General features: G+C 41.2%; 2 protein-coding genes and 1 pseudogene across 3 annotated transcripts; 1 reads left to right on the forward strand and 2 right to left on the reverse strand.

Annotated features, from left to right (window-relative positions):
* Window positions 1-361: 361 nt before the first annotated feature.
* LOC118561786 lies at window positions 362-9,569 on the reverse strand (annotated as a pseudogene).
* Window positions 9,570-12,289: 2,720 nt separating this feature from the next.
* Window positions 12,290-23,032, forward strand: aimp1b (aminoacyl tRNA synthetase complex interacting multifunctional protein 1b). 2 transcript variants are annotated; one of them, XM_012854632.3, is made up of 7 exons: window positions 12,290-12,432; window positions 16,795-16,889; window positions 18,375-18,488; window positions 18,777-18,932; window positions 19,005-19,219; window positions 22,426-22,597; window positions 22,705-23,032. In XM_012854632.3, exons 1-7 carry the CDS (start codon window positions 12,401-12,403, stop codon window positions 22,869-22,871), a joined length of 951 nt encoding a protein of 316 aa, XP_012710086.3. In that variant the 5' UTR covers window positions 12,290-12,400; the 3' UTR covers window positions 22,872-23,032. The 2 variants fall into 2 exon arrangements, with proteins under 2 accessions (XP_012710086.3, XP_012710087.3); XM_012854633.3 differs by having other exon boundaries at window positions 19,005-19,204.
* A 35-nt stretch (window positions 23,033-23,067) lies between these two features.
* Window positions 23,068-24,856, reverse strand: LOC105919333 (GTPase IMAP family member GIMD1). The gene is made up of 4 exons (XM_012854634.3): window positions 24,775-24,856; window positions 24,494-24,641; window positions 24,150-24,412; window positions 23,068-23,603 (listed from the first exon to the last, which is right to left on the reverse strand). The coding sequence occupies exons 1-4, from the start codon at window positions 24,790-24,792 to the stop codon at window positions 23,328-23,330; spliced, it is 705 nt and encodes a 234-aa protein (XP_012710088.2). The 5' UTR covers window positions 24,793-24,856; the 3' UTR covers window positions 23,068-23,327.
* Between the last annotated feature and the right edge of the window lie 760 nt (window positions 24,857-25,616).

Consider the following 25,616-nt stretch of genomic DNA (forward strand, 5'->3'; position numbering starts at 1 on the left):
CCCATCCACCCTTTTCTGGTCATGGCTCAGACTTAAAACCTCCAAACCAGACACCCTCATTTCCACGCTACGCCTTAAAGTCGAGTCCATGAACACCCACAGACATTTTCGGTGACAAAGAGCAGCCATGGCAGAGTCCAACTTGCGCTGGGAAAGGCTCGACTACAACACAGCAAACACTGCAGTTTTATTTAAAGTGCAGCTCTCGAGAAGAACGCCTAGTCAAGGTCCGACATATATCCAACTGAAAGTGAACTTTTCCACTTTATCAGTTTTAATACCAGTAACAGTTTCTCGTCGATTGTTGTTACCCAACAAATAGAGAGGGTGAGGGTGGGACATTTCCGGGAAGGACGCCTACGTGATTGTTGGCCATGGTGTGGTAGGCCCAGAAAGATCCTGGTGTGGCATAGTAGGCGATGGACGACGTCGATGCTGTAGTGCTCGTGACCCACGGGATGCAGATACTCCGGAGGCGCTGAGGGCCCACATAACGGGCGGCAATACCACCACATCCAGCGGGTAGAGTCTGGAAACGATCGTTTTACACGTCTGAATTTCCTTTACTTCATGACTGGGCTCCACTCGCTTGTAGTCCGTCCAACAGAATACCCCAGGTTTTTTGTTACATCAACGGGTCAAAATGTGGGAGAGGTCAAGTTGTCAATACTATCTGAGGTGTGCCGTAAAAACATTAACTATCTCTGTTGTTTTGGGTCAAAGTTACAACAGAGATCTGACGTATTGGTACTTGTCTTTTTTTCTATATAGCACATGAAGTGGGGTTGATTTGCTTCCTTTTCTGACACGGAAACAAGTAATAAAAAAACGTATCAGAAATAGGGACCAAAATGAAACTATTGATGAGAACGTGTTAACCCCTGATTCCACCTCTGAGGTGCCTGAAAGCTGTTCATCCTTCAAGGACACTGGAAAGCACTTTTTTAGCCATCCGTCAGGTGCATAGGAAGATGCCTTTAAGATGAGGAGGACGGAGGCCTAAGAGTAAGAATTTTAAACTTAAGGAGCTCACAAGCCTGATGCACAACAATATTACCTTAAACAATACTTTTATAACTAATAACACTCAAAGAACAAGACGTTAAGTTACCTTTTGTCCATAATAGAAATAATGTGGATGTTTGTTCTTTATTTTAACCTTGGCCTTCTACACCAGGACGACGTCCATTCATATTTTCTACTACTGTACTACTCCATCTGGCCACATGGGGTGGTGCTGTTTGGCAGCTTTTAGTTGAGTTTTGCCGATAAAAACAGGTCTAGCAGGAGGAATATTTTCAGCTTTGGGTGGAAAACTGACTGGTTTACACCCCCGTAGCTGAGCTGAAGCTTTGGCTGGAAGAAACCTTGTCTGGACTCACATTCGCTGATTAAGAGGTGGCCAGCGTCAGCATGACGGTGTGGCCGCTGTACAGGAAGGTCTCCACACATGAGGTGAGAACCGGTCAAGAGACCAACCTGAAAAGTAACCCAGTTGCTCAGTTTTTTAAAATCACATCCTGCTGATTTGTCTCATTATCCTAAAAACCCTTGATTGCTCTCAGACTTTTACAGTTAAACTCTACAGGGATCCCCTGACAGCCATCAGACAGAGCAGACTCTGTACGAGTCACTGAACGAGAAGCAGTAGCGTAGACGTTACCAAAGTCCTCCAGAAGCAGTCGGAGGATCCCCATATTTTCCCCCCGTGAGTCGTTGTAAAGCTGCGGGGAAACAACAGATCAGTTATTTGGGCTGCGGAACACGTGCCGAGAGGATAACTCTCCTGTGGAACCGACCTTCGGGGCGCAGACCATGTGCTTCCCGTGCACGGCCGCGTGGTGATGTACATGTGATGCAGCGATACATGTAGAAGTTCCCGTCAGGAAGAAGAACCGGCGGCCCACGATGGCTCTGCAAGACGGAGAACGAGTCAAAGAACACCCAACGTCACCCCGTTAGCAGCTTCCTGGATGTTCTGACAGCCTATCGATCGTGACCTTCTCTGGTTCAGAACAAGCTACAGAACCATGCAAAGCTGCTAATCTCAATACTGATAAACCCCCTCCTCTAACCATTGACTTTTAAAAAACTAATAAGGTTAAATATCTTTACTATTAACATTATTTTATCCCTTGTGTGTTTTTTTCTCATTTTTCTCAGTCGTTCTTTCTGTCCCTGCTGTTTGTTTGGAAAATAATTAAAATTGTGACATTAATGTCTTAAAAACACAGACATTACGGTTTAACTGGAATTTATGGAGCCTGAGAAATAAATGTTAGAATAAAATATTATTTTGTCGCAGAATCAAGATCTGAACTAAGAATTTATCCAGAAAAATGTATTTGAGGATTGCAGAAAGTACTTATTAATTAAATAATAAAGGTTTCCTGTTTCTTTCAAAATAAAAACTTTTTATAATACGACAGAAACCTCGTGAATTTTGTTAAACGCTCAGACAGACCAATGCCCAAATCAAATATATGACGCTTGATTAAACTCTAAGAACTAGTTCTTAATGCTTATTTTTGTTTTACACGGAGCATCATCAACACGTGCAAATTAATACACATCGTTGCATGCCAATCCAGTCCTTTGGCAACTAAATTGTTTTTATTGATGTTTAACAGTTAAATCTGATCTATTTTTCATCAAAAGATGAGATTAATACTTTAGCACATTTAAATTTTTCATCTGGGTTTTTCATGTAAATCCATCCGGTTTAAAAACGTAAAACTGAATTAATGCATACACCTAATTTTCCCGTATAAATCTGTAATAAATTTGCTAATTCTATATCCATTATTAATATAATAGTTTAATATTAACAAACTGGTTTCTCTGAAAGCCTTCAGCTCCATCTTCAGACAACGGCAACGTAAATACACCCGTCAGCTCCTGGTGTTTAAAACTAACATTATTAAAGCTTTAAATTTTATATCCTTAAATAACAAAAACTCCTTTTTATTGGTCTAATTGCTCGTATTTATATATTTTAAAGGCTGTTTGTTCTGGCTGCTGTCCCATGTCCCATCCCTATAATGAGTGCTGCTGCCTTGGACCAGTCATCTGGACGTTTTTTTCATCTACTTAAATAAAAATGAATTAATCCAACCATTTTTAATCTCAGGCCTCCTGTGAGAACCTTTCTGTTCCCACAACAGAGTCCGGTCAGAGACGGCGCCGGCAGCGGGTCGTACTTGTGTTTGAGGAAGAGCCACTGGACGAACCAGAATACCACCAGGATCAGCCCGTTGGTTCTCGGTGACGGTGAAGGCCCAGGGCACCCGGTCCACGTAGTCGCAGAACTTGTCGGGCAGCGGCGGGCTCCACCGACTTGTCGGGCACCCTCTCGTGGACGATGTGATGACGACGGTGGTGAAGACGAGGTTGAAGAAGGCGTAGAGGAAGGCCACGGCCCGTCTTCCACCACTCGTTGGGGAGCCTGTCGGTGAGCTCCTCCCTTGGCGCAGATCTTCTCGTAGTCGCAGCGCCGCTTCAGCTTGCTGTTCAGGGACTCCAGCAGCCGCATGCTGCACAGCCCGCTGCGCTCGCTCCTGTCCGCGCCGTCCGGCTCGTCCGCGGGGGGCGGGCGGGCGGGGTTGCCGTTGGCGACCCTCTGAGGACGGTTCTGTGTCGGGGAGTTGGACGAGGTCACGTTGGCCTCCACCGGGATCCGAACTTCGCCCTCCTCGATCAGTTCTGAGGCTGCCATGGAGCGAGGGGGAACTGGGCCTCGTCGACCAATCAGAGCGCTCCCAGTCAGCCGGCTGAGTGTTCAGCCGGTGTCAGTGCGGCGGCGCCGGCAGCGGATCGACGTCGCTCAACGGGTAACAGATGAAGAAGAACCTGACGGGCTGAGTCACAATCAGGAACCTGGAAAACAGAGAAATCCGATTTAACGTTTTCACTTTAAGTTCCTCGGAAAGACGATCCGTGACGTTCTGTTTTGTTTCTAAACACGACGCAGCACTGAGCTCCACTTCTGAGCCACTTCTTCAAAACAGGAAGCACAACAGGACAAATCCTAAAACTCTAACCTGCCCCCAGCTGCTAAAATGCTCCACTTGAGACCTTTTAACAGATGATTTAAAAGCTGTTTCCACATGATGTGACGCTTATCCTGAACAATCCAATCAAAAATCAAAAGCAACAGAACCAGGAAGCAGCAACAACCTGGCAGCATTAAAAGGTGAAAGGACTGAAGTTTTTCCTCATCATATCGACCAATCAGAGCCACGTGCACCCAGTCACACTCACTCATACACAGATCAGGCAACCTGGGGTTAAGTGCATTGCCCGAGGGCACATTGAGCAGTCACAGGAGGATGCTGGAGTCAAACCCACAACCTTTTGACAAGACAACTCTTCTCCCCGCTGATCCACAGTCGCGCCTTAATCAGCAGAACCGCAAACGAATCCTGCGTTGAAGCCCCTTCTGACCCGTTCCAGGACGGTCCAACATGTCCGTCTCTTTAAGGTCCAACCCTGGGAGGGAGCTCCAGGTCCGGTCCTATGGGACCCCGGGTGGAGCTCACGCTGTTATCTGGGCTCAGATCTATGCGTCTGCAGCAGAGACAACGAGCCTCCGCTGTGGTAACGCCTGTCAGGAGGACGGCGCTTCACACAGCCAATCAGCTGCGAGCAACGAGCTGTGAACAAGTCAACGGTTCCCCTGAAAGGCTCTGACCTCTTCCTCTTATCAGATGATTCGTTTAGTGAAACCTTTCTGTTATCTGTGGCAGAAATCCTCTCGTCTCTCCGCCAGGTCGTTGACTGTCTCCTCACACTCCGTGTTTCTGCAGGTTTCCAACCACGTTTCTGAACACACCCTGGGAGCAAACACGACCCGAGCAGGAAGCAGACGGCCCGGGTTTGACTGCAGGTAACCTCAGGGAGACACTCCCTGCAGAGACGTCCTAAAGAACCAGCCTGACGACATCCAGCAGGAGGAGGAGATTCTTTACCTTTGCCATCGGCTGAGTAACAACACAGACACTCTGCAGCTTCCTGTTACCGAGGAACCGTCAGCGCTCAGCTGGGATTCACCGCAGACCGGGCCCAGCTGAACGCACCGAGAGCTTCAGCCCCGACATTTACCTTCAACCAGTTCAATAAACGCTTCAACCACTACGATATTAGCATAAAAATATGATAAAAACATGATAAAAATAGGCCAGGCCCATGTACAGTCCTCAATGCGGCGGTCCTGGGTTCAATGCCCGGCCCGTGGACCAATCCCTCAACCCTATATCCTGTCTGATCGCTTTGAAATAAAGGTTATAGGTACCACAAGAATAAAAGAAAAACATTTAAAAAGACAAGAAAATAACAAGAATGTTAAAAAATAGAATGAGAAATAAATCATTAATAGAAAATAGTACAATAAATTCCAACAATTACACTATTTACAGTATATTATATATATATATATATATATATATATATATATATATATATATATATATATATATTATATATATATACTATTATATACTGTAAATAGTGTAAGCTTATATATATATATATATATATATATATATTATATATAGATATATAGATATATATATATATATATATATACGGTAAATAGTATATATATATATATACTATTTACAGTATATAAATATTATATATATATATATACTGTAAATAGTATATATACTATTTACAGTATATATATATAATATATATACTGTAAAATAGATATATATACTATTTACAGTATATATATATATATATATATACTGTAAATAGTATATATACTATTTACAGTATATATATATATATATATACTGTAAATAGTATATATACTATTTACAGTATATATATATATATATATATATATACTGTAAATAGTATATATACTATTTACAGTATATATATATATATATATATATATATATATATATATTATATATATATATATATTATATATATATATATATATATATATATATATATATATATTATATAATATATAACTCAAAAAATATATACATATTTCCATCGTGAAAAAGAAAAAACTTTGAATAAAAATACATTATAAACAAAAAATATCAGGAAAAAGATTAAGAAAACAGAAAAAAATTAAAATAAGTATATTTTAATAAAACGCAATCAAACTAAATGAGCAGAATTTATAAAACATGAAATGCATGTAAAAATTTTCCAATACTGAAAAATGGCTGTGATAGCATAAATCTGCCCATGAACCTAAAGGTTTCTGTAACAACTGTAAAAAATATATATATTTCTATGGTTGAACTCAATGGAGTGGCTTAGATGGCTGCAGGACACAGATATTATTTTCTAGGCTCCATTTCTGGAACTTTGTACATTTAAATAATGCAAATATTTTCCCCTCACTGACAAAAACAGTCAAGAAGGAACGCTTTGATTGGACGTTATATTCAAATTCCTCCTGCAAACCGGGAGTGTGAATGAATTCCTGTGCAAAGAGCCGATTGATGCAGAACGCGCCACTAGAGGAGGCGCCGAGGTGGCTCCGTCCACACGGACCTCCAGCAGAAACATTTTATGGTCAGACGGGACACGGACTGAGCCGTACGGCCACGATAACAAGACACGGCGGTGGCACCGTCATGCTGTGGAGCTGTTCCACCACCAGTGGTGCTGCGGGTGAATGGACCCCTTAAATTCTTCAACGTGACCTTAAACTCAACATCGTGGGAAGTCGAACGGGATTCAGGTGAGTTGAGCCAGAGAGACATCTAAAACCTGGACCTGGTTTTACAGCAGAAAAATCACCCTAAACACATCCAACCTGGTTCTGGAGCGTATATAAGGCAAGCTAACGCCAAAGGTTCTGGACGGGCTCAACTAAAAGCTGCCAGAAATCTGTGGACTGAGCTTAAAGCCGAGGTCCACATCAGGAAACCAACCGATTACAATGAGCTGCAGAGGTTCTGACTAAAGATGCACTGATCCAGTTTTTCTGATCCAAACCGATACGATACGTGAGCCGATAGTATTGTATACCTGATACCGATCCGATACTACTCTTGCTCTGTGTTTCCTCATCACTTGCTGCTCTACGTGATGATGCAACCAGCGTTGCAAACATAGACCTAAAGTGACTAGATCGCTTTAGCTGTTTTGCTGTGTATGATATCAATTTAAAAAGAAGAAATGAGTGGATCCGAATTCTGGATCTGCGTCATTCGTCCGATATCCGATCCACCTAATTAGCCAATATCGGCGCCGACATCCGGTCTGGGTACCAGATTGGTGCGTCGCTAGTTCCGTCAATAGGAGCGATCCAGTCTCCAGGCAGAATAATGCCAGAAGCTTAGTGATGGACGCCAAAGGTGCAAATCTGCCATTTACATTTATACCAGAACAATTCATCGCTAAAAGGTCACATCAAGCAGGATAAGGAGAAGTTCACCCTAGACTGCAACTCTCAGCGGTGCCGTCCAGAGCAAAGTGATCAATGATGACGCCAAATGCGAGTAAATTTTCTGATTGGCGAGTAAAGATCGGCGAGGGCTAGCTGCCACATGGCGAGTAAACGTTTGTACCACATAAATCCCGTTTTTCAGTCATCGTTTGGGCGGATGCTTCTTTATGTTCCTCTGCTGTCCGCTCGTATGACAACAAACGTACACAAACAGCAACTACGTCATGTACGTTTGCTAGCAGCTAGCGTTTAGCCCAGGCTAACTATGTAGCGGCATTATGTGGAGATATTCAGCAGGACTCAGTCAGGCTTACATAAAAAATACGCTTGGCTGGTTGATTTTTACGTCTACCAGCCAAGTTGGCCGGTGAATCAGGAAGTTAATTTCTGACACAGTCCGACTGGAAGTCAGCAGGATCAGAGGGGCCCTTCTAGAGCCGGCAGACTGCATTCTGGGTCACCTTGTGTGTTTGCGTGAAGCCGGGTGGTGGCTTCTACTGATGCGGCTCGACTGATGCAGGTTCTCAGAGGGTAATCTGGACATAATCCGACTGTCCAGCTTCTTTTAGGAAAGTTCAATGGGCTTTAGTTTCACAAGGGGCACTTTATCTCTCCAAATAGTGCCTTGAAGCTCTGATTCTGTAATTTCTGCTTTGCCGACTCACCCGAGCAGGTGCAGCCCTTCAAGACGCTTGTTTTAGAAGAAGAACATCTGCTGCAGACTTAGAGTCGGCTCATCAGCTGCTGTTAAATGTCTCCTCTGCCCGCTGACCGCTCCCTGCACACAGGAGCCTACGTGTGATGTTTACATGTGATGGCTGGCAGCTTGCCGCAACCGCAAACTCATCCGCCAGGATTAAGGAAACCATCAGGCTTCACAGCACAGAGGTGGCTCAAGTGTTAAAACAACACCAAAACCAGGCTCGGCCCCGTAACTGCTCTGTTTTTAGGTAATTTAAACTGCTATTTTAAACTCTAAACTTTAACCAGGAGCGTTGTTCCACCTCCAGCTGCCGTCTGGATCCATTTAACCCTGAAATGTCTCTACCAAGCAGCCTCTCTCTGCGGTTCTGGGCAACATCCTGTTTACAGAGTAGCAGAAATTAAGCCTAACCAAGTTAGAGAGACACGGGAATTCAATTCTCCCAAATTAGAGCTGATTCACCGACTCGGGTCGGACCAGGAGGAGTTACAGATCTGACGACTTCCAGCACAGATTTCATATATCTACCTTTATCAGTGGATAACAACCAGACTTCTGTGAGTAAAGCCGGTCAAATGTCACCCAAACTTCACAAATCTGACTTTCCCTAAAGAAACAACCCAGGATATTCAAGTTATGGAGTATATCCAATAGTCAAACCATCACATTTTAACAAATCAACATATTTAACATCAGATAAAAAATATTTTTTAACACTAAAGTAGAATAAACAGCAGAAATGCAACTTTCAATAAATCAGAAAGGACATACTGTTCTATACATTTAAAAAAAATTTTTAGGTAACTTGTTTTGATTACAGAGCATTACACGTTAACCAGCATACAACAGACTTACTGAACATTTCTTTTCTAAACTATAGCGTAAAGGTAGATAGATATTACACTTTTACAAATGTAGATAATAAATAATAGTTTTTACTCTACTACCTGTCTGATGAGTAGATCTAGTTCTAGATAACGAGGGGAAACCCCATTTCAACAAGAAGTTTACGTAGTTGCGCAAATTTCTCTTTTATTTTCCAGCTAGTTTACTTAAAACAGCTTTAAAACTTTATCATTCCTTAAAACCCCGTCCACAGGTCGATTAATCGACAGTTTCGGCCTTGTTCGCACACTTTAAATTGTTCTGTTGGGCAAGTTCTGAACGTACGTCCTTCATTTTGAAAATTGCGACATCCAGCAGAATGCAGGAAAACACCTGTCGACCACGACAGGTAACTTCCTCGGTCGGTTTTTACTCCACAAACCCGTAAAATCTATAAAAAGATTGGACTATCTTTGTGTGAAAGGGTGGATAGAAAGTTGCTCACCGCTCTGAAGGAACAATATCCCGTCTTCTCCTGGGAAATGTCAACTCTTTCTCCTCTTTCCTTCCTCCCACCGTTTTCCTCCGAGCTGTTCTGGAGGAAAAGCCCCGCCCCCTGCCCGCGCCTCCTGCCTCGTGCCTGGCCGCTTTTCGTGTTTAGACTCCAAATATGGTTCGCCTGCTTCCGCCCCCAGCCCTCTCTCTCTCTCTCGCTCCCGGTTTCCGCCCTGCTGACTCACCTCTACGCATGACTCACCTGAGCTCGGGTTCACTCGGGATTTTCCGGAGCTACACAGAGGGACGTTCGTAGATGCTAAAGCTAGCAGCGATGTTCTGGCTGCTAAAATCAAAAGACTGGTCATTATGAGTCAAAGATAATTGTTCGTTTTGCTCTTTGTGATTCATTTGAAGATTGGAATCATAAAATGTAAACTGTTACCTGTAAAGGGTGTGAGTTTATCTACCTTTCTGACTAATTTAGTGACAAACACGACTGGGAAAATCTCAGTCTACCAACATTAACAATCTGAATGGCTCTTACACCTTTTTGTGTTTTTCTTCACATTGGGGTCTCATGTATTTTCTTCTTAAACAACCATATTTTATTTTTAAATTATGTTGAATGATAATCTTCTATTTCAGATGATCAGTTAAAAATTATTTAAACTTTGGCTGCTTTTGAACACAGGTACAGTTCAAATATAAGTAATTTTCGATGGATTGCATGTTCTTGTTGTCGTTGATTGGTTGTTTAATCCCTTCACTCTTACAGCTCATCCCATCATTTAATTCCTATGTGTTGTGTTCCTTCTTCCATCTTATAAATCTCTACTGTATCAGTGTTGTTCTTTGTAGTTTAACATTTTCAGCAACTACAAATCTCCTTATATAAATTATAGAGGTCAATCATCATAAAAGGGTTCCAATCTGACATGCATGTTATTTTACATGTATATTATTATTATCTGTAAATGTATTGCATTGATGTTCCATTGGTTTTTTGTTTTTTCAAATGCTCAAAAGCCTAAAAAGTCACTGTGTTCACCGAGAACAGAACGTCTGGTTTTGTAACTGGATCAATTATGACATCATTTCACATTCCAGCTTCTGACTGGTGAGTAAAAACACTCACTTTATGTAACAGTTAAGCATACAAGGATTCCTTTAATGAAGCGGTGGTCAAACAACTTTCAAAGTACTTGGGGAAGCCCACAATATATATATTTTTTATTAAAATCACAAAATATATTTAATTTTCTAATTTCTACCTGCTCAGCAATAAACACACACACACACACACACAATAATTTACTCATACAAGCAACATAGTCTGATTTATGTAAAAAAAAAAAAAAAAAATGGGATCTTTTTAATGTTTCACATTAAATATGTGGAAAAAATAGTTATTTTAGGTTCCCCTGATAATTATTCATTCAAGGACCATGAATGGCCCCGAGCCGCACATTGGACACCCCTGCTGTAGTTTGTTCACTTTGTTCAGTAAAGTCTTCAGGATCTAAGTGACATAAAAAGATGGAAACCAGAGTTCTGACCTCAAAATCCAATATGGCTGCCTAACAGCAGTAAGTTATTATTTATTACCCCCCCTGATGGTACTGATATGTGTCAGTCTCCAGTTCTAGCACCGTTCAATATCTGGCTTGAATGTCAACATGCAAATTAATCTGTTGCCTTTAGTTTGTAGTGCTACCGCAACTCAGCTTGGTCACTGGACTCAAAAAACCGCCCAATAAATTTGAAAAAACTGCACAATTTAATAAAAAGGAAATACAAATTAGAGATTTATAACTGGAACACAGATATGTTTTCTAAGGTGTTGTGACCAGATCCAGCTGCCAAGATAAATAAAACGCATCATCTGTCAGGCAAAAACATACTCAATAAGCTCAAAGGATGAACCATGTCAACAATTAACAGACCTGTTAGCAAAGAACCAGCAGCTTGCCCCCAAAAATCCAAGCAGTTCTTTTTCTAGAATCAGTGGAGAATACCAGTGGTAACGTATTTACCTTGGCCTGACTGCAGATGTCGTCTGCAGAGCGATGCATATTTCAGGTCCTGAGTCATTTCTTACGCTGGTTTTAACACCTCTTTCTTAAAGACATACTTTTCACCTGCTGTCATTGTTTCTCTTTAACCTCACAGCTATTCATTTGTCTTTCACAGGAACGAGATGTTTGGGCTTTTGTGTTTCAGCTACCGAAACCTCAGAGCCTGCTTTAAATTAGGGTTTCATCTCTAGAGCCTCCTGTGAGTCATTTTCTGTTTGGTTTCTTTAAGTTTCCAGAAAGTTCTCCTGCTGCGAACAGTTAGCATGATGAGTTAACCTCACTGGTTTGGGTCTAACAGTCTGAGTTTTTATCCACTAGGTGGCGCAATTGTGTTCACAAAAACTCTTTAATTACACACAACCATTACACAAACAAACAAATAATCATCAATAGGAAAATAAAATAGGATTCAGTATTTATTAGTATTGAATCTCCATTTTAAGTACTTTGGTTACAGCATTTAGAGTGTTTCTTGGGTGAGTGGGTTGTGGGGAGTTATTTAGTAAACGGAATCAAATTAATGCAAACTTGCAGGGTGAAAATAAAGTGATTGATGGTTTCAACATGTTTTACCAATAAAATGTATGAAAATATGTTAAATCCCCATTAAATTCACTTATTTCTTGTTGTAATGTAAAAAAAAATGTGAACAGGTCTGGGGGTATAAAGACTTTTGCAAGGCGCTTTACATGTAATAGATATTAAATGATAAGCATTTGATTGTCCTTCGGTTAAAAGTGGAGGTATGTGACCTTTGACCTCCAGCCACAGAGGGCTCTGGCTTCAGCTGCATATAGAAACAAACAGCTGACGGACGGAGGAGCGGAGCTGAAAGCACCCTGGGAGCTCTCTGCGTGGACCCAGCCGACCGTCAACATGGACAACATGGACAGCCTGTTCAATCCCAGGTACTGACCTCTGCTTCGGTTCCTCTGTAACGTCTCCTAGCGCTCGGTTCTTTACCGACACCAACTGGAAGTTAGACTAGCGTCTAATGTATTCAGTGTAGCGTTTTACACTGGTTTTCACCATTAAGAGTAACCTTTTTCTAAAAGTAGAAACGCTTCTGTCTCTATTTGAGCAGCAGGAGAGCTGGTGTTTCATCTAAACTCTGGGGATGGGTTACAGTCATTGTTTTTGCCAGTTTTGTTGGGTTTATCCCCCACTTAATGTATCAGTCATAGCTGTGTGTAGTACTATATGTTCATGGTAGTGAGTCCTGTACCAGTTCCTGTTATTTTTAGCATCGAGCCCAGTGCAGCTGTTGTGTCTCTTTATGTCAGTAGCTCTGCAGCTGCTCTCTCTCTGTGGGTTTGTTTAGCCACAATGTGAGGACACACATGTAAGGTCCTCACAGGATAAAAAAAAAAAAATCCATCTGCAGTATCAATGCCAACCGGTCAGCCGCCTCACACTGATTCGTTTAAAAAAAGATTCCCGTTTGATTCCCGTAAACAGAAGCTGCATAAAAATGTCTTTATTCTTCAGATTGTGCATTTTAAATCAGGTATATTAAACATTTTTACATTTTGTCACATCATCACAAACTGTAGTTTTACTTGGATTTTTATAAACCGCCGTACTGCGTAATTGTAAAGTCAAGTAAAATAACACGATTAAAGGAGCGATGAGTAAAAAATGTGACGTAAAATCAACCTAAATCCTTCTCATTTGTCACCTTGGATGGAAGTAACATTTCATTTAGACAATCTTTCAAACGCTAAGTTTCATTATGACTTATTGCTCCTCTAAGTGTCCCGTACAAAGAAAAATCTGAAAAATGTCAAACATATTTGCATTGAACTTCATTTGAATCCCTCTGATTAATAAAAAGCCTGAATTTATATCCACTTGTACAAAACAATTTGTTTTTTGACGTCAGTCAGCTGTGAGATCAATTAGAGATTGTTCACTTGAACATCGCATCTGCAGTTAGTGTAAGTTTAGATGCTAATTAGCGACACTGGACACCTGAGGAATGAAATGCAACTTTCAATCTCAACACGTTGATTATTTTATTGATGGTAATTTTGCTCAAACAAGACTTAGAAATTGAGTCACAATATATCTTTTTTGAACAAAAATTACTTTTTCAGTATCTTAGAGTTTTAAATGGAGCTAACTGTTGGAAAGTCACCTTTCTACGCATTCCCATGATGGAAAGCTGCTCCACCAAGATTCATGCCTGCTATCTGTGGGGCAAGAAAAACAGCAGATTATTCGGCCTTTATAGGCCAAACCTGCTGTTGTCACATCGGATTCAGCTGTTTGTGGCTTTTACCACATGGTTCCAAATATCTCTGGCCAAGGTGTGGCGCTGGTGAGCCAATGAGACCGGGACAAAGACGCAGAAGGAGCTCTTCAGCTGAGGCTGTTTGAACTAGAGAGCTGTGGCCCCCATCCCAGAATGAGGTGTTGATGTGTGGATCATCACCAACACGCTCACTGCTATGCAAGTTTTAAAGACCCAAGAGATGTTGAGAAGTTGCTTGAAAAGAGGCAACCTTCCAGCACCCCCTCTCCCTCCATATATCCTGTGTTGTTGGATGGAAAGGCAAAAATATCAAGAAAGTAATATGTTAGTCATGATTATCAGTTTTTATATTAACAACGTAAGCAGTGCATGGATGAAAGAAATGTTAATTTCAGTAAAAACAGAGATAAAGGGGGGAACAGAAAGCTGGAGTTGTCCCTGTGAGCCTGATCCAAACATGATTTATTAATCTGCAGCCTCAGCGTACTGAACCCCAGCAGAGGGCAGCAGAACCTAACAGTCCACCTGTGTGTAACCTAGGCAGTATAAATCACATGGGTGTGGGAGGAAAATATTAATATTTAATGCTGCATATCAAGAAGAGAGAGGGGAAGAGTTTCATGAGCAGCTTAGCTAAACATTTAAATTGTAAGTTTTATATTAAACTTTGAGCATAATCACCTGTAGACACTTTTCAAAGAATTACATGTGTTTTCTCCCTTTCTGATCTCTCTGAGAAAGAAATGCAGTAAAAAAATCCTTTGAAAACAGTTAATTAAAATGGATTAAAAGCAGGAATCAAAGTTTAATTAATCCCAACAAATCCAAGGTTTTAAGGATTTGAGTTTGTTTTTTTACTGATTACCAGTATATTTTTATTTGTCATGTTTCTGACTTTTATATTTTGCTGGTACCTTCTATTTCTATTTTTGTCTCATGACGGTTCGTCCCCGTCGTCACCCGGGGACGACATGTCCCGGCATCCCAACGATTCAATTAAGTCAGAATGAAGCAAATCTGCCCCGACACTGCAAGGCAACCCGACCCACCACACTGTTTCACAATAAGCTGCCATTACAAGACACAAAAAAGCAAATAAATGGAAAAACCAGCATGGAATTTGTAAAACAGGAGCTATAACATGTTGCAAAATGAATTATTTTTAGTTCAGTGTTGTCTGCAGAAATAAGCCTCTGTGGCTTCCTCACAAATAAACTTGGGTTCTAAACGAGAATGGGCCACACCTGAGAGGATAGTTTGGTGTTCTGACATGATGATGACATCATGCCTTGGTTCAGGAAGTCCTCATCACCAAATGACTCGTGAAAGTGGACGCAGATCTTAGATGGGCATCTCACAATCATCCCGTCAATCCTATTTCCTCTCAGTTTGTTTTTGCAGCGATAACTCAGGCACGACTGATGGATACGTTCCTTTCTGGTCAGTATTTACATAGACAAACACAACCTGGACAGCTGGAGGCGCCCTGCATCAGTGGAGGGGAAGGCCCATCTCATAACTGATCCAATAGATATCACTGCAGGAAAATCCAGGGCCAATTAAACCAGGACCCCTTTTACAGTCCTTTGAGAAAGTGTTTACACTCCTACTTTCTACACTTTGTGATAGTGTCGCAATCAGAAACTGAGATCTATTTAATTTGGATCTTATGTGATGAACCCAAAGTAGAGCTTAGTGGTGTGATCTTCTAGCATGATTTTAAATTAATAATGATAATCTACTACTATTAACAACATGAATCCGTCTGAATCTTTCCAGTCGCCTGAAACTAGTTGGTCCGGTCCAAATTCCTTTAGCTTTGTTTTTCCTATATCATGTTTACACTTTATTCATGGCAGCTGAGCACCCCCTATTGACATGGCAGCTGGATGCTGCCCCATGTGTGAGTCCAGGGTGACGTACCAGGTTAGTTTTTGTTCCCTGGCCAGTTTCTCCTTGACCTGCTGGGTTCCTTGGTCTCTATGATGCTGGTTGTTCTCTAATTTGTTTTTCTAACAAACCTCTAAGGGCAGAACAGAAGAGCTCTGTGCTGCCATTACAGGAGACACTGGTGAAGACCAGCGGCTGCACTGGGTTTTCTCTGGGGGGGTCTCAGAGTAGAAGAAGCCAAATACAAACGTGGTAACATGACAAATGAGTTGGAATACTCTCACAAAGACGACGTAAACTAAATCTTGCACATCTCAATCTTTCATAAAATCTGATCTAAATAAGCCAAACGACTTTGTCCTGATTTCTAAGGACCAATAAGACTTGAGCTTAAATCTCTGGCAGCATTCAGAAATCTGCAGATGGACCAACACATGGATGCGTCCTCCTGTCCCCCCTGTCCGTCAGGTGTTTTGCAGGAAACACGTCCCCACGTCTGATTTGTGTTTTGATAGGAAACAAAGTTTTCTCATCCATTAACTCTGACATTTAGCCGCGTGTGTGCAGCCCCGGAGCAAAGCCACAACCCTCCGTGTCCTCGCAGATATCATCTACATAAACATTTGATCCGATCCACGTCATCGTCTGTCTGATTTGAATAATGATGTTTAACAAGGTGCTGTCACTAAGAACTGGTTTAGACGGTAGCTTATGTTGTTTGGGTTTGAACGGCCACTGATATCCAGCTGATATTAGCTGCTCTGAAAAGACCAACGACTGGACTGAATTCCTTTAACCTGAGCTAAATACAGATTAGTTTGAAAATATTTACTTAGCCATACCTAAACTCTCTGCACTTGTTTTAAATAGTTTTTACGCAGGAGACTTTAAATTTTCTACTCTTACTTCACCTTTTGTTTTATTTGTACAAACATTTCAAAAACTCCTTCAAAATATTGTCTATTTATCTCTGAAAACAGGGCACAATTAATTCTAAAATAATGTCTAAAAACTGAATTTAGAAATTAAAAGTTGTTGTAGATATCATGGAAAACCTCTAACCTTGGTCCTCTATCACCAAACGCTTTGTTTTATTTTATACACATTTTTTCTTCTTTTTCTTTAGCCTGGCTGCGGCACTGAAAAAACTGGATCCAGAGGACGGAGAGCAGATGATGGAGTACTTTAAGACCCAGGCACTGCTCAGCAGGGAAAAAGCTTGTAAGACCTCTAACTGTGGAAGTTTGCCAGATGTGAGCAGGTTACAGGTCAGAAGTCAGGTCCGATTTTTCCATCCATTCATTGAAGACGTCCATACAGGCTCAAATATAAATATAAAGCCACTAATACTTGGTTAAATGTCTCTTAGCCAGTTGTACCTCGTCCTCAGAGTTTTTGTGTCCATCTCCTAGCTTCCTAAATAACTCTGACTGGATATTTGATCACTCTTGCTCTTCCAGACTATGTGGGCAACATCTGTGAGAAAAATCTCGATGATCTGCCACTACAACGATTAATGCTTCATAACCGGTTTAATGTTGACCTGCTTTGCACAGACTGAAACCAGTTTGGCTGTATTCCATAATTATCAACAAATTCAAAATGTATATTTTAAGTGCAGCCATGGCCATTTTATGCTTAGCGACCTATTTTTAGATACAGAGCACACAAACACCGAATTCAAACTCAACCCTTTATTCAACTAACTTTTTACCAAAACTGACAGTTTTTAAAAAAGAACGTCTGCTTGCTGAACTCTCTGAAGGGGCGGAGCTTGGTGACAGAGTGTTCCTGGGTCTGTGTTTGTGATTGGTTGGAAGGATGTAATGACTATAATATTAACCTACATGATAGGCTAGAATGCAAAAGGACTAAAAACTGTTATTCTATTGAACTTTTTATTGACCCTTTTTTCTATCGATATATATTGTTATTGAATTATCGTTCAGCCCTAGTGCAAACACACACATCCAAGCATGTTTTAACCTTCTCACTGTTCAAGAGCTTAGAGTAAGTTCTCCACCATGAATAATCAATGCACCAGTACCTCTAGTGGTACATTAACCCGTCAGCATGGTGCTTCAACCACCAAGCACCAACAGCCTGTTAAGGATCATGCCGCAGACTCCCAGTCAGATTTAGGTCCCTCCTTTGACTAGGCCACTCCATTTTTATAGTCCTTCAGAGACCTACTGGTGTCCTTCAAATCGTTGTCTGGGTTCTCCTGTGACCTCTTGGATGAGTAGTTACTGACGTCTTGGAATAATTTTGGTTGGTTAAAAGTTCGGTGGATCACTGGAGTCCCAAAGCCTTAGAAATGGTTTTGTTGAGTTTCAGACTGATAGATGTCAGACGTCTCATCTGTTCTTGAAAATTGGCATGTCTAGGTATGTGGGGTGCAACTGGACTCAGCTGCCCCGAACATGTGCATAATCGTAGTCAATCCTTTATTTAAGAAATAGACAGGGTACATTTTCACATTAGACCAAGACGGTTTGAATACCTTTGTTCCCTTTTATAAATTAAATTGTTGTTTAAAAATGTAATTTTGCTTTATTACGGTTACTGAGGAATTTTTTGATGACTATAAACATTTAAGGGAGAGAAAAATAAACGAAAAAGGGAAAAATAGAACATATTCTCACCATTTATTTACAAAAGCCAATACGCCACCGTGTGGTTGAAATGAGATTTTGTGTGTTTCAGTGCTGCAGGCATCTGTCAGAGACCAGAAGAAGCTGCTGGTTGAAAATGCCAAACTGAAACAAGACATTGAACAGCTGAGAGGTCAACTGCAGGAAAATCAGAAGAGACGGACTGGTACGGACACCAAAAACCACCAATGTTGAGCTCATGCTAACATCAATATGACCCCAAATCCCACCTCAACTCGGAGCAGGTCAAAAATCATTTCTTTAAAATGGGTTCTCATTGGGGGCTGAGGACCCCTTAAAGTCAGACCTTAGACTCTATTAGGATTTGCATCGGTGACTTCATTTGTCACTAGTTTATCCAATGGGGATAGTACAACCTGGTATATAGTTACTGACATCAGACTGAATTATTTCTGCTCATTCCTGCTGATTCAACATATTTCCCCTCTTCCAGCCAAAGCGCTGCTCTCTCAGGTCCCGCCTCCTCCGAGGGTAAGCCCCGCCCTCACCAAGGCTGACACCGCTGCTCCTACAAACCATCCGCCTCCCTCCGCTACCTTGACTGAGGGAAGAGACAGGCCAAGCAGGAGGAGGAGAGGAGAGAGGAAAGGTAACAACAAACCAAAATCAAAAGTAAAAGAGGTAAAGTAAAAAACAGTCACACTTTTTATCCATGTTTTAGCCCGTCCCAAATCTGAGCCCCTCCCTTTGGAGGCGGAGTCTCGGATTGATGCGTCACGTCTGGATCTGCGTGTGGGAAAAATCCTCAGCATCCGCCGCCATCCGCTGGCTGAAGCCATGAGTGTTCAGGAGGTGGATGTGGGAGAAAGCTGCCCCCGGACTGTCGTCAGCAAGCTGGGAGGTGTTAAAGATCTCGATGAGGTGACCAATTTAAAGGTGCTTGGGCACGTTGTATGTCTATACAAAAAAGACCAAAAAACAGTTGATCATGATAAAATAAGGCTATATACACCAAGCATCCGTCCTGATAGTGTTTTGATAGTCCTTTTTGAGCCTAAATAGAATTCCACCTCTGGGCGCGATGAGCAGATATAAATTGATGTGGCGCCATCTGCTGGCAGTACCTCAGAACTACCAGAAAGCCAGATGGTGGCCATTGATGCAGATACTTAACAGAGCCCAATTGTCCCGCAATGCCTCATGGGAAAGCGACAGATCGGCGTGGTCAAAGACCAAAGCGACCTACTCCAACTCCAAGTTCTAGTCAATCCTCACCAGAAGACTAGTGCGGAAAAATAGCATGTGGCCCCTAGGGAAAAAAGGATTGCTAACACTAATAGCACTATTAGCAAGGAAATACACTCATATATCCATCAACTTCACAGCAATATCTGAATGCTTTCTCAGCTTTAGCTCCCACTTGCCTAGTGCTATTGGAGTCTTATCCCTCTTGGAATTAAACATTTCTTGTGCTTTTTTAGACTTGATATTGGACTTTTCTTCTTCTTTTCCGCAACTCTGGGAGTTCCACACTCACTCCACCATTCACTCCACACCTCCTTTGCTTCGGCTTGTGGAGCAATTGTACAAATGTGCAGTGCCGTACCTCCGGCCACGTAGTGTTGTTATGGTAAATATAGATAAAAGAGATTTATTGACTAACAAATTGAGCAAAAAGAAAGTGTAGAAGAAAGACATAACTAATAATATGCCAACAGGATGCCGTGATGTGTCAGAAAAACCTTGTATGCAACCAGATTGAGCTACTGGGTATAAATTTTGAAACATCTTTTAGTTATACAAAATATATGTCTCTCAGGAACAAAAAACATAAACTTAACCTTACAAAATGCATTGTTTTTTATTGAATTATCATTAGTCAGTATTATTTTGATGTTTGTTGTTGAATATTGGAACCTTATTAAAAAAATAGAAGTCTGAGGATTTTCAATTAATAAAATATACTTTTTATTTAAACCCATTCTCAACATGCCTTAAAATATTTCCATGTATAATTTTTCTAGTTTAATCAAAAAAGTATTTCAAAATAATTATTTAAATATCATAATGTTACTTTCTTCTTGTTATATTTTAAAATCAAATTATTTAAACAGATACCCTGCACGGATGAGCAGGTATAGAAAATGGATGGATTATACTAACTTCTCAAAACAATCAGAAATTTCCATTTTTTTACTTCTTTCTAAGTGAACACAAATAAATGATATGTATATAATCAAGATTCATTATTTTTTTTACTGTTGTCCTAAACATTTTAAATTATTTTCTGCAATTATGTGTTTAATTGTGAGGCATTAAAAAGCACAAAATGCAATGGGTCCACCAGACCCACAAACATTGGCTGAGTAACAACAGTATGAACACCACACAAGGGTTGAATAACACCCAAACAACCCAAGTTATGTCAGAAACTACATTTCTCTCAGAATCAAGCTAAAAGAAATAATGAAAACATTAACAGTTATTCAGAGGAATAGAGATGACAATTAGAAAAAAGCTAACAGCTAATCAAAGTCAAGCTAACAGATAACAAGAGTAAAGCAACAGCTGCCATATTTTTCGGATCACAAGGCGCACCGTGAATTAACCTGTCTATGTGTGTCTTTATCCACATAGAAGATGCACCGGATTATAAGGTGCATTACTTGGGCTTCTCGTGTGTAATATCACTGCCCCCCCCCCCCCCCCCCTCCGGTAGGATGACCAGACGTCCCCGTTTTGGATGACCTGTCCAAGGCAAAGTCTGTCCCTGCAAATGTCCCCGATTTCACTGTATCTTGATTGAGTAAAAATGTTTAGCGCAACAAAAGGTATTTACCCAGTCCTGCCGCTGTCCCAATGTAGTAGAGCTTTGCGGAACATACTTCCCCCCACGTCGCTATTGCAGTTCAGATAAAACAAACCAACCCCCAGGCAGAGATTATGCGCTTGATATTATCAGAGACGTCCCCAGTTTTCATTGGAGAAATCAAATCTGGTCACCTTGCACAGCTCTCTCCTGAGAGGTAGAGCTATCCGTCTCTGCCGGGAGGACAGAGTAGCTGGACTACACTGCCCTGTTTCTAACATAAGGCCAAAATGAACATAACTTTTATGTCATGATTTGGGTTTTGGTTCACGTTTATTTATTTGATCAGCTATCAGGTTTTGGCTTCTTCAGCTTTTGTACTGTTTTAGGTTATCCGGTCTATGTTGTTTTGGTTAAGTAGCTTATTTCTGCCTCTGGGTTTATTTCTGTTTTGAATTCTAGTTTAGCCTTTTTACTTCATCAGTTATTCTGGTCCCTGTATTAGTTCTGATTTTAGTTCTGTGATCTAGTGTTCTGTCAGTTCTGTATTGCTCCCGCCTTCGGTTAATTACTTTCAATTCCGCTCACCTGTTTATCCGTCTATTTAAGCCTCACTCCCTCCTTAGTTAGGTGTCGGGTCGTCGTCAATTCATACCATGCGTGCATCCCCTGTTTTCCTGGTAAGAGCTCCCAGCGTCTTGATTCATTTTTTGTAACACGTTTTGTATTTTTCTGCCCAGTTTCTGTTTGTCAAGTATCGTCTGGATGTCTGCCTTACCCCTTTTTTGGATCCTGTCTGTTTGCCCGTTTTATTCCCTCTAATAAATCTCCGTAAAGAGCATTCCTAGTGTGTTGGTTGAATTCCGGATTCATCTCCCTTCTAATTCGTGACATTTTATATTGAATTAACTTACTAGGTTCATTGTTGCTTGCATGTACTCCAGGATGCCTTACATGAATGCACTTCTAGTTTAGACATTACAGTCAGGCAGTCTTGTAGACAGCTCAGGGGTCCGATCAGGTAGTGACAAGGTGTACCGTAATCCTCAGAATATCTATTGAAAGGTCTCATTGCTAACCAAAGTTGTACTTACACATTTGAGTGCATTGTACCACATAAAATCAATCAGTAAGCACATCGGTAATCACATATAGGGCGCACCGGATTATAAGGTGCACCATCAATTTTTGAGAAAATTAAAGGATTTTAAGTGCGCCTTTATACTCCAAAAAACACGGTACTTAGAGTCTAGGGTTAAATCTATTTAAAAAAACATAATTTTTAACTTGTTTGTTTATTTTTAACAACTGGTAATTATTTTTCCCTCGCCAGCTGCAAGGCTCTCTTGGAGTGTTTCTATGCAACGTCAAGGCCTCTAAAATGAGGGGTGTGGTCTCACAGGGCCGCCTCCTCTGTTGCTCCACCTCTGATGTCAGCGTCGAGCTGCTGGCTCCACCTGCTGACTCCACACCTGGAGACAGAATCACCTTCTTGAACTACCCTGGTAACTATACTGCACAGCTCATTATCAGCATTTATGAGGGGCTGTTTGTCAGGACAGGTTGTACCACTGGGATCAGCCAAAGCTTTAAGTCGTCCTGTGTGTTTTAGGTGAGCCGGATCGCGAGCTTCCATCCAAACAGAAGATCTGGGAGCTTCTGCAGCCTGACCTGCAGGTGGACGGCAAGGGTGTGGCCAACTATAAAGGCTGTGGGTTTGAGGTGAAGGGGAAGGGGCTGTGCAGGGCACCCTCTCTCACTAACTGCACCATCAGATAGAAGCAAGCCGAATTGACTTTTTTTAGGGCGAAAGACCTGGATCGTTTGTTTAAAAGCTGCAGGTAAAGGTTGATGCATAAAAATCCTCAGTCCTCAGTTTTCTCTGTTGTTCTGGATCTATTGAAACTCCATGGAAATATTGAAATAAATAGATGAAAGGATCATGTTTCTTTGGTGCTTTTTAATTATTACATGTCAAAAGTTTTACAGATAGTTATTATTTGTTGCCATTGCTGCCACCAAAGTGTCAAAATGCTCTCTCCAAAATGTACCTTAATTCATAAATATGAAAACAAATAGTTTGAAACCTAGTTACCGTAACAATATTCTGTTTGTCTTATTTAAAGCAAACACGCAACGTTCAAGATCAAAGTACAGATATACATGTTTCAATCCAGTTCAATGTATTTTAACCCAAAATATGCAGAAACGTATCAGATTTTACACGTAGAGGCGTCAGAGTGATTGGTCCGTCCTGACTCTCAGAGCCTTGTGATGGTTCCTAGCCGACAGGCGGAGAAGTTGGTCTCTCAGCGGGTGGCCTCTGATTGACGGCCAATCACAGCTGTTGTCTAAAAAAGAAACTCCGCCCCCAGCCTCTTCAGCCAGAGAGCTCAGCCAATCAGAGCTCTGGGCGAGGTAAACGGAAGGTTGAAGCCCCGCCTTTTCCAGGTGATTAGCGTGTGTTAAGACGAGCATTGCGTGACGTCGCCAGTCTGGACCGAAGAGACTCTGAAAAGCAAAAATAAGTCTTATAAGAAGAAGAAAACCTTTTATTGCCCTCTTAGGGAAATGTGTTACATTTGCATAATTTTTGAGCTGAGTCAAAATTAATCCAGGGGCAACACTTTGGACACTCCTGACTTAAACTGTTGCACATTTATTTTCCTTTTTGGCAATTCCATGAATTTAGCAGACAACATATTAACGCTGAAACACACAAAGTATGATTCAGTTGTATTATTTTGTGAAGTCTCGTTTTCTGATTTTCTCATAGGAAACTATGCGTAGAGAAAAAAAACGACTTGTTGGTATTTAAAGCTGGCACATGGTTGCACAGACAGCTTAATTCTGTACCCTAACTAGTTGGTACCTAACGACAAAAACTGGTACAAATTGGTGAAGGATCAATATTACTAGCATCAGTATACGACTGGGTTGGGTTGAAAGAAGCTGAGTGAAGTAGGGTATAAATTAGTGAAAGAGCACAGGGGATCAAATAAAGACAAAAAACAGGAAACAGTCAAAAGGAACAAAACATAGTCTGTGTGTTTGTACCTCTGCGTGACACAGCAGCTGTGAGTTTTCATTCAGCCGATCCAGTCTTACAACGACAACGAGCACATGGACACCCTCAGGGCAGAGCTCCTGCAGGCTCTGTGGGCGGGGCCTCATTGGGGGCGTGTCCATAACTCTCAGCACCAGGTCAGACTCCGCCCCCTGCCTCCTGAAATATGCTGGAAATGTTCTGCTTAGGACCCGGAGTTCTTTCGTTACGGGGACATTAGAGACGGCGGTTCCTGTGTGAAATTCGTGGCCACCTGAAATTAGTGGGAAACATTGTCAGGCTCCTTCACAACCAAAAAAAACATTATGCAACAGTAATGTTTTAAACCACTGACCAATGAGAGCATTCCCCACAGAGCTCCGCCCACTCTGCCTGTCACCTAGCATCAGGACATTTAAAATAAGAACATCCCGTTGTTCGTCTCTTGTTTGAAAACCTAACCGTCTTAGGACATTTTCATGCAAATGGTGCTCATCTTCCATCTGAGAAAACACAATTAAATAGTAACTAAATAATCAAGAGTCTTAATAACCTGCTAATAAGCTGTTTGAGTCATCTTTACTTTGCGTCATGACACTAAAGAACAAGTAGATTAATTAGAAAATGCAGTCTCACCTTTTTATACTCCTGCATGCGAAGCGGACAGAGAGCACGGTTTCCTGGTGTGGTCAGCAGTAAGGTATGTGTCTTCACAGGAGTGGTTACGGGTTAAAATGTAACCAGCCGGACATATCTGTCGCTCGCTCAGCAGCTTTATTGGCCCATAAAAGTGATAAACGTCTCTGCAATTCCTGATACTGTACTGCTAACGACTGTGTCACTTCAGCTTGTCTGTTTTCTTCTTTTACATTAAGATAAAAGCTAAATGGAAATGTATTGATTTGACTATGTAACTTGGTGTCTGTAACGCTGCACAGACTCGGTGTGACAAAGTCCAGATGCACAGAGATTTGTCACAACATCTGCGTGACTTTCCCCTGAAATCACCATGAAAACATAGTTCATTACTGACTGCATTCATGCACATGTTGCTATGATCTTGTTCAAGTAATTAGGCCCACGTTGTAACAGATAGTTAGAGTTGTCAACTTTACAGTCTCCTTACCTTGTATTTTATGGGCTGTTTTTTTAAAGGAACAGCAAGTAATGATGACACCTAGTGGTTAAAATCGGAACAACACATGTACGATTCCTTTCAATGAGACCAGCCATTTACCCAATGGTTCTGCGGCTGTGAAACTCTGCGGCTGTGAAACTCCACTGATTTTCTTTTTTTTTCTTTTTATAGTGTCCTGTCTGGTAATGTGGCAATAAGGATTGTTGTCTTAATGGCAAAAAGAGCCCCACACAGATTTTACTTTTACAACTGGAGCATCACTGCTTTCGCCATAGTGCTTCGCTTGATTTAAATATGCAAGAAGATTTATTATTATTTTATGCTGGGACTATTTCATGTT

This window comes from Fundulus heteroclitus, unplaced genomic scaffold (genome assembly GCF_011125445.2).
Source record: "Fundulus heteroclitus isolate FHET01 unplaced genomic scaffold, MU-UCD_Fhet_4.1 scaffold_71, whole genome shotgun sequence".
Taxonomy (NCBI): Eukaryota; Metazoa; Chordata; class Actinopteri; order Cyprinodontiformes; family Fundulidae; genus Fundulus; species Fundulus heteroclitus.

Bases quoted from the DNA above. Each gene is read 5' to 3' on its own strand.
- aimp1b (XM_012854632.3), top strand. From the start codon at position 12,401: ATGGACAACATGGACAGCCTGTTCAATCCCAG. The intron at 12,433-16,794 runs GTACTGACCTCT...CTTTTTCTTTAG, and splicing joins GACAGCCTGTTCAATCCCAG to CCTGGCTGCGGCACTGAAAA. The intron at 16,890-18,374 runs GTAAGACCTCTA...TGTGTGTTTCAG, and splicing joins GCTCAGCAGGGAAAAAGCTT to TGCTGCAGGCATCTGTCAGA.
- LOC105919333 (XM_012854634.3), bottom strand. The intron at 24,413-24,493 runs GTCAGTGGTTTA...CACTAATTTCAG, and splicing joins TGTGGGGAATGCTCTCATTG to GTGGCCACGAATTTCACACA. The intron at 23,604-24,149 runs GTACAAACACAC...TTTGCTTTTCAG, and splicing joins AGCTGCTGTGTCACGCAGAG to AGTCTCTTCGGTCCAGACTG.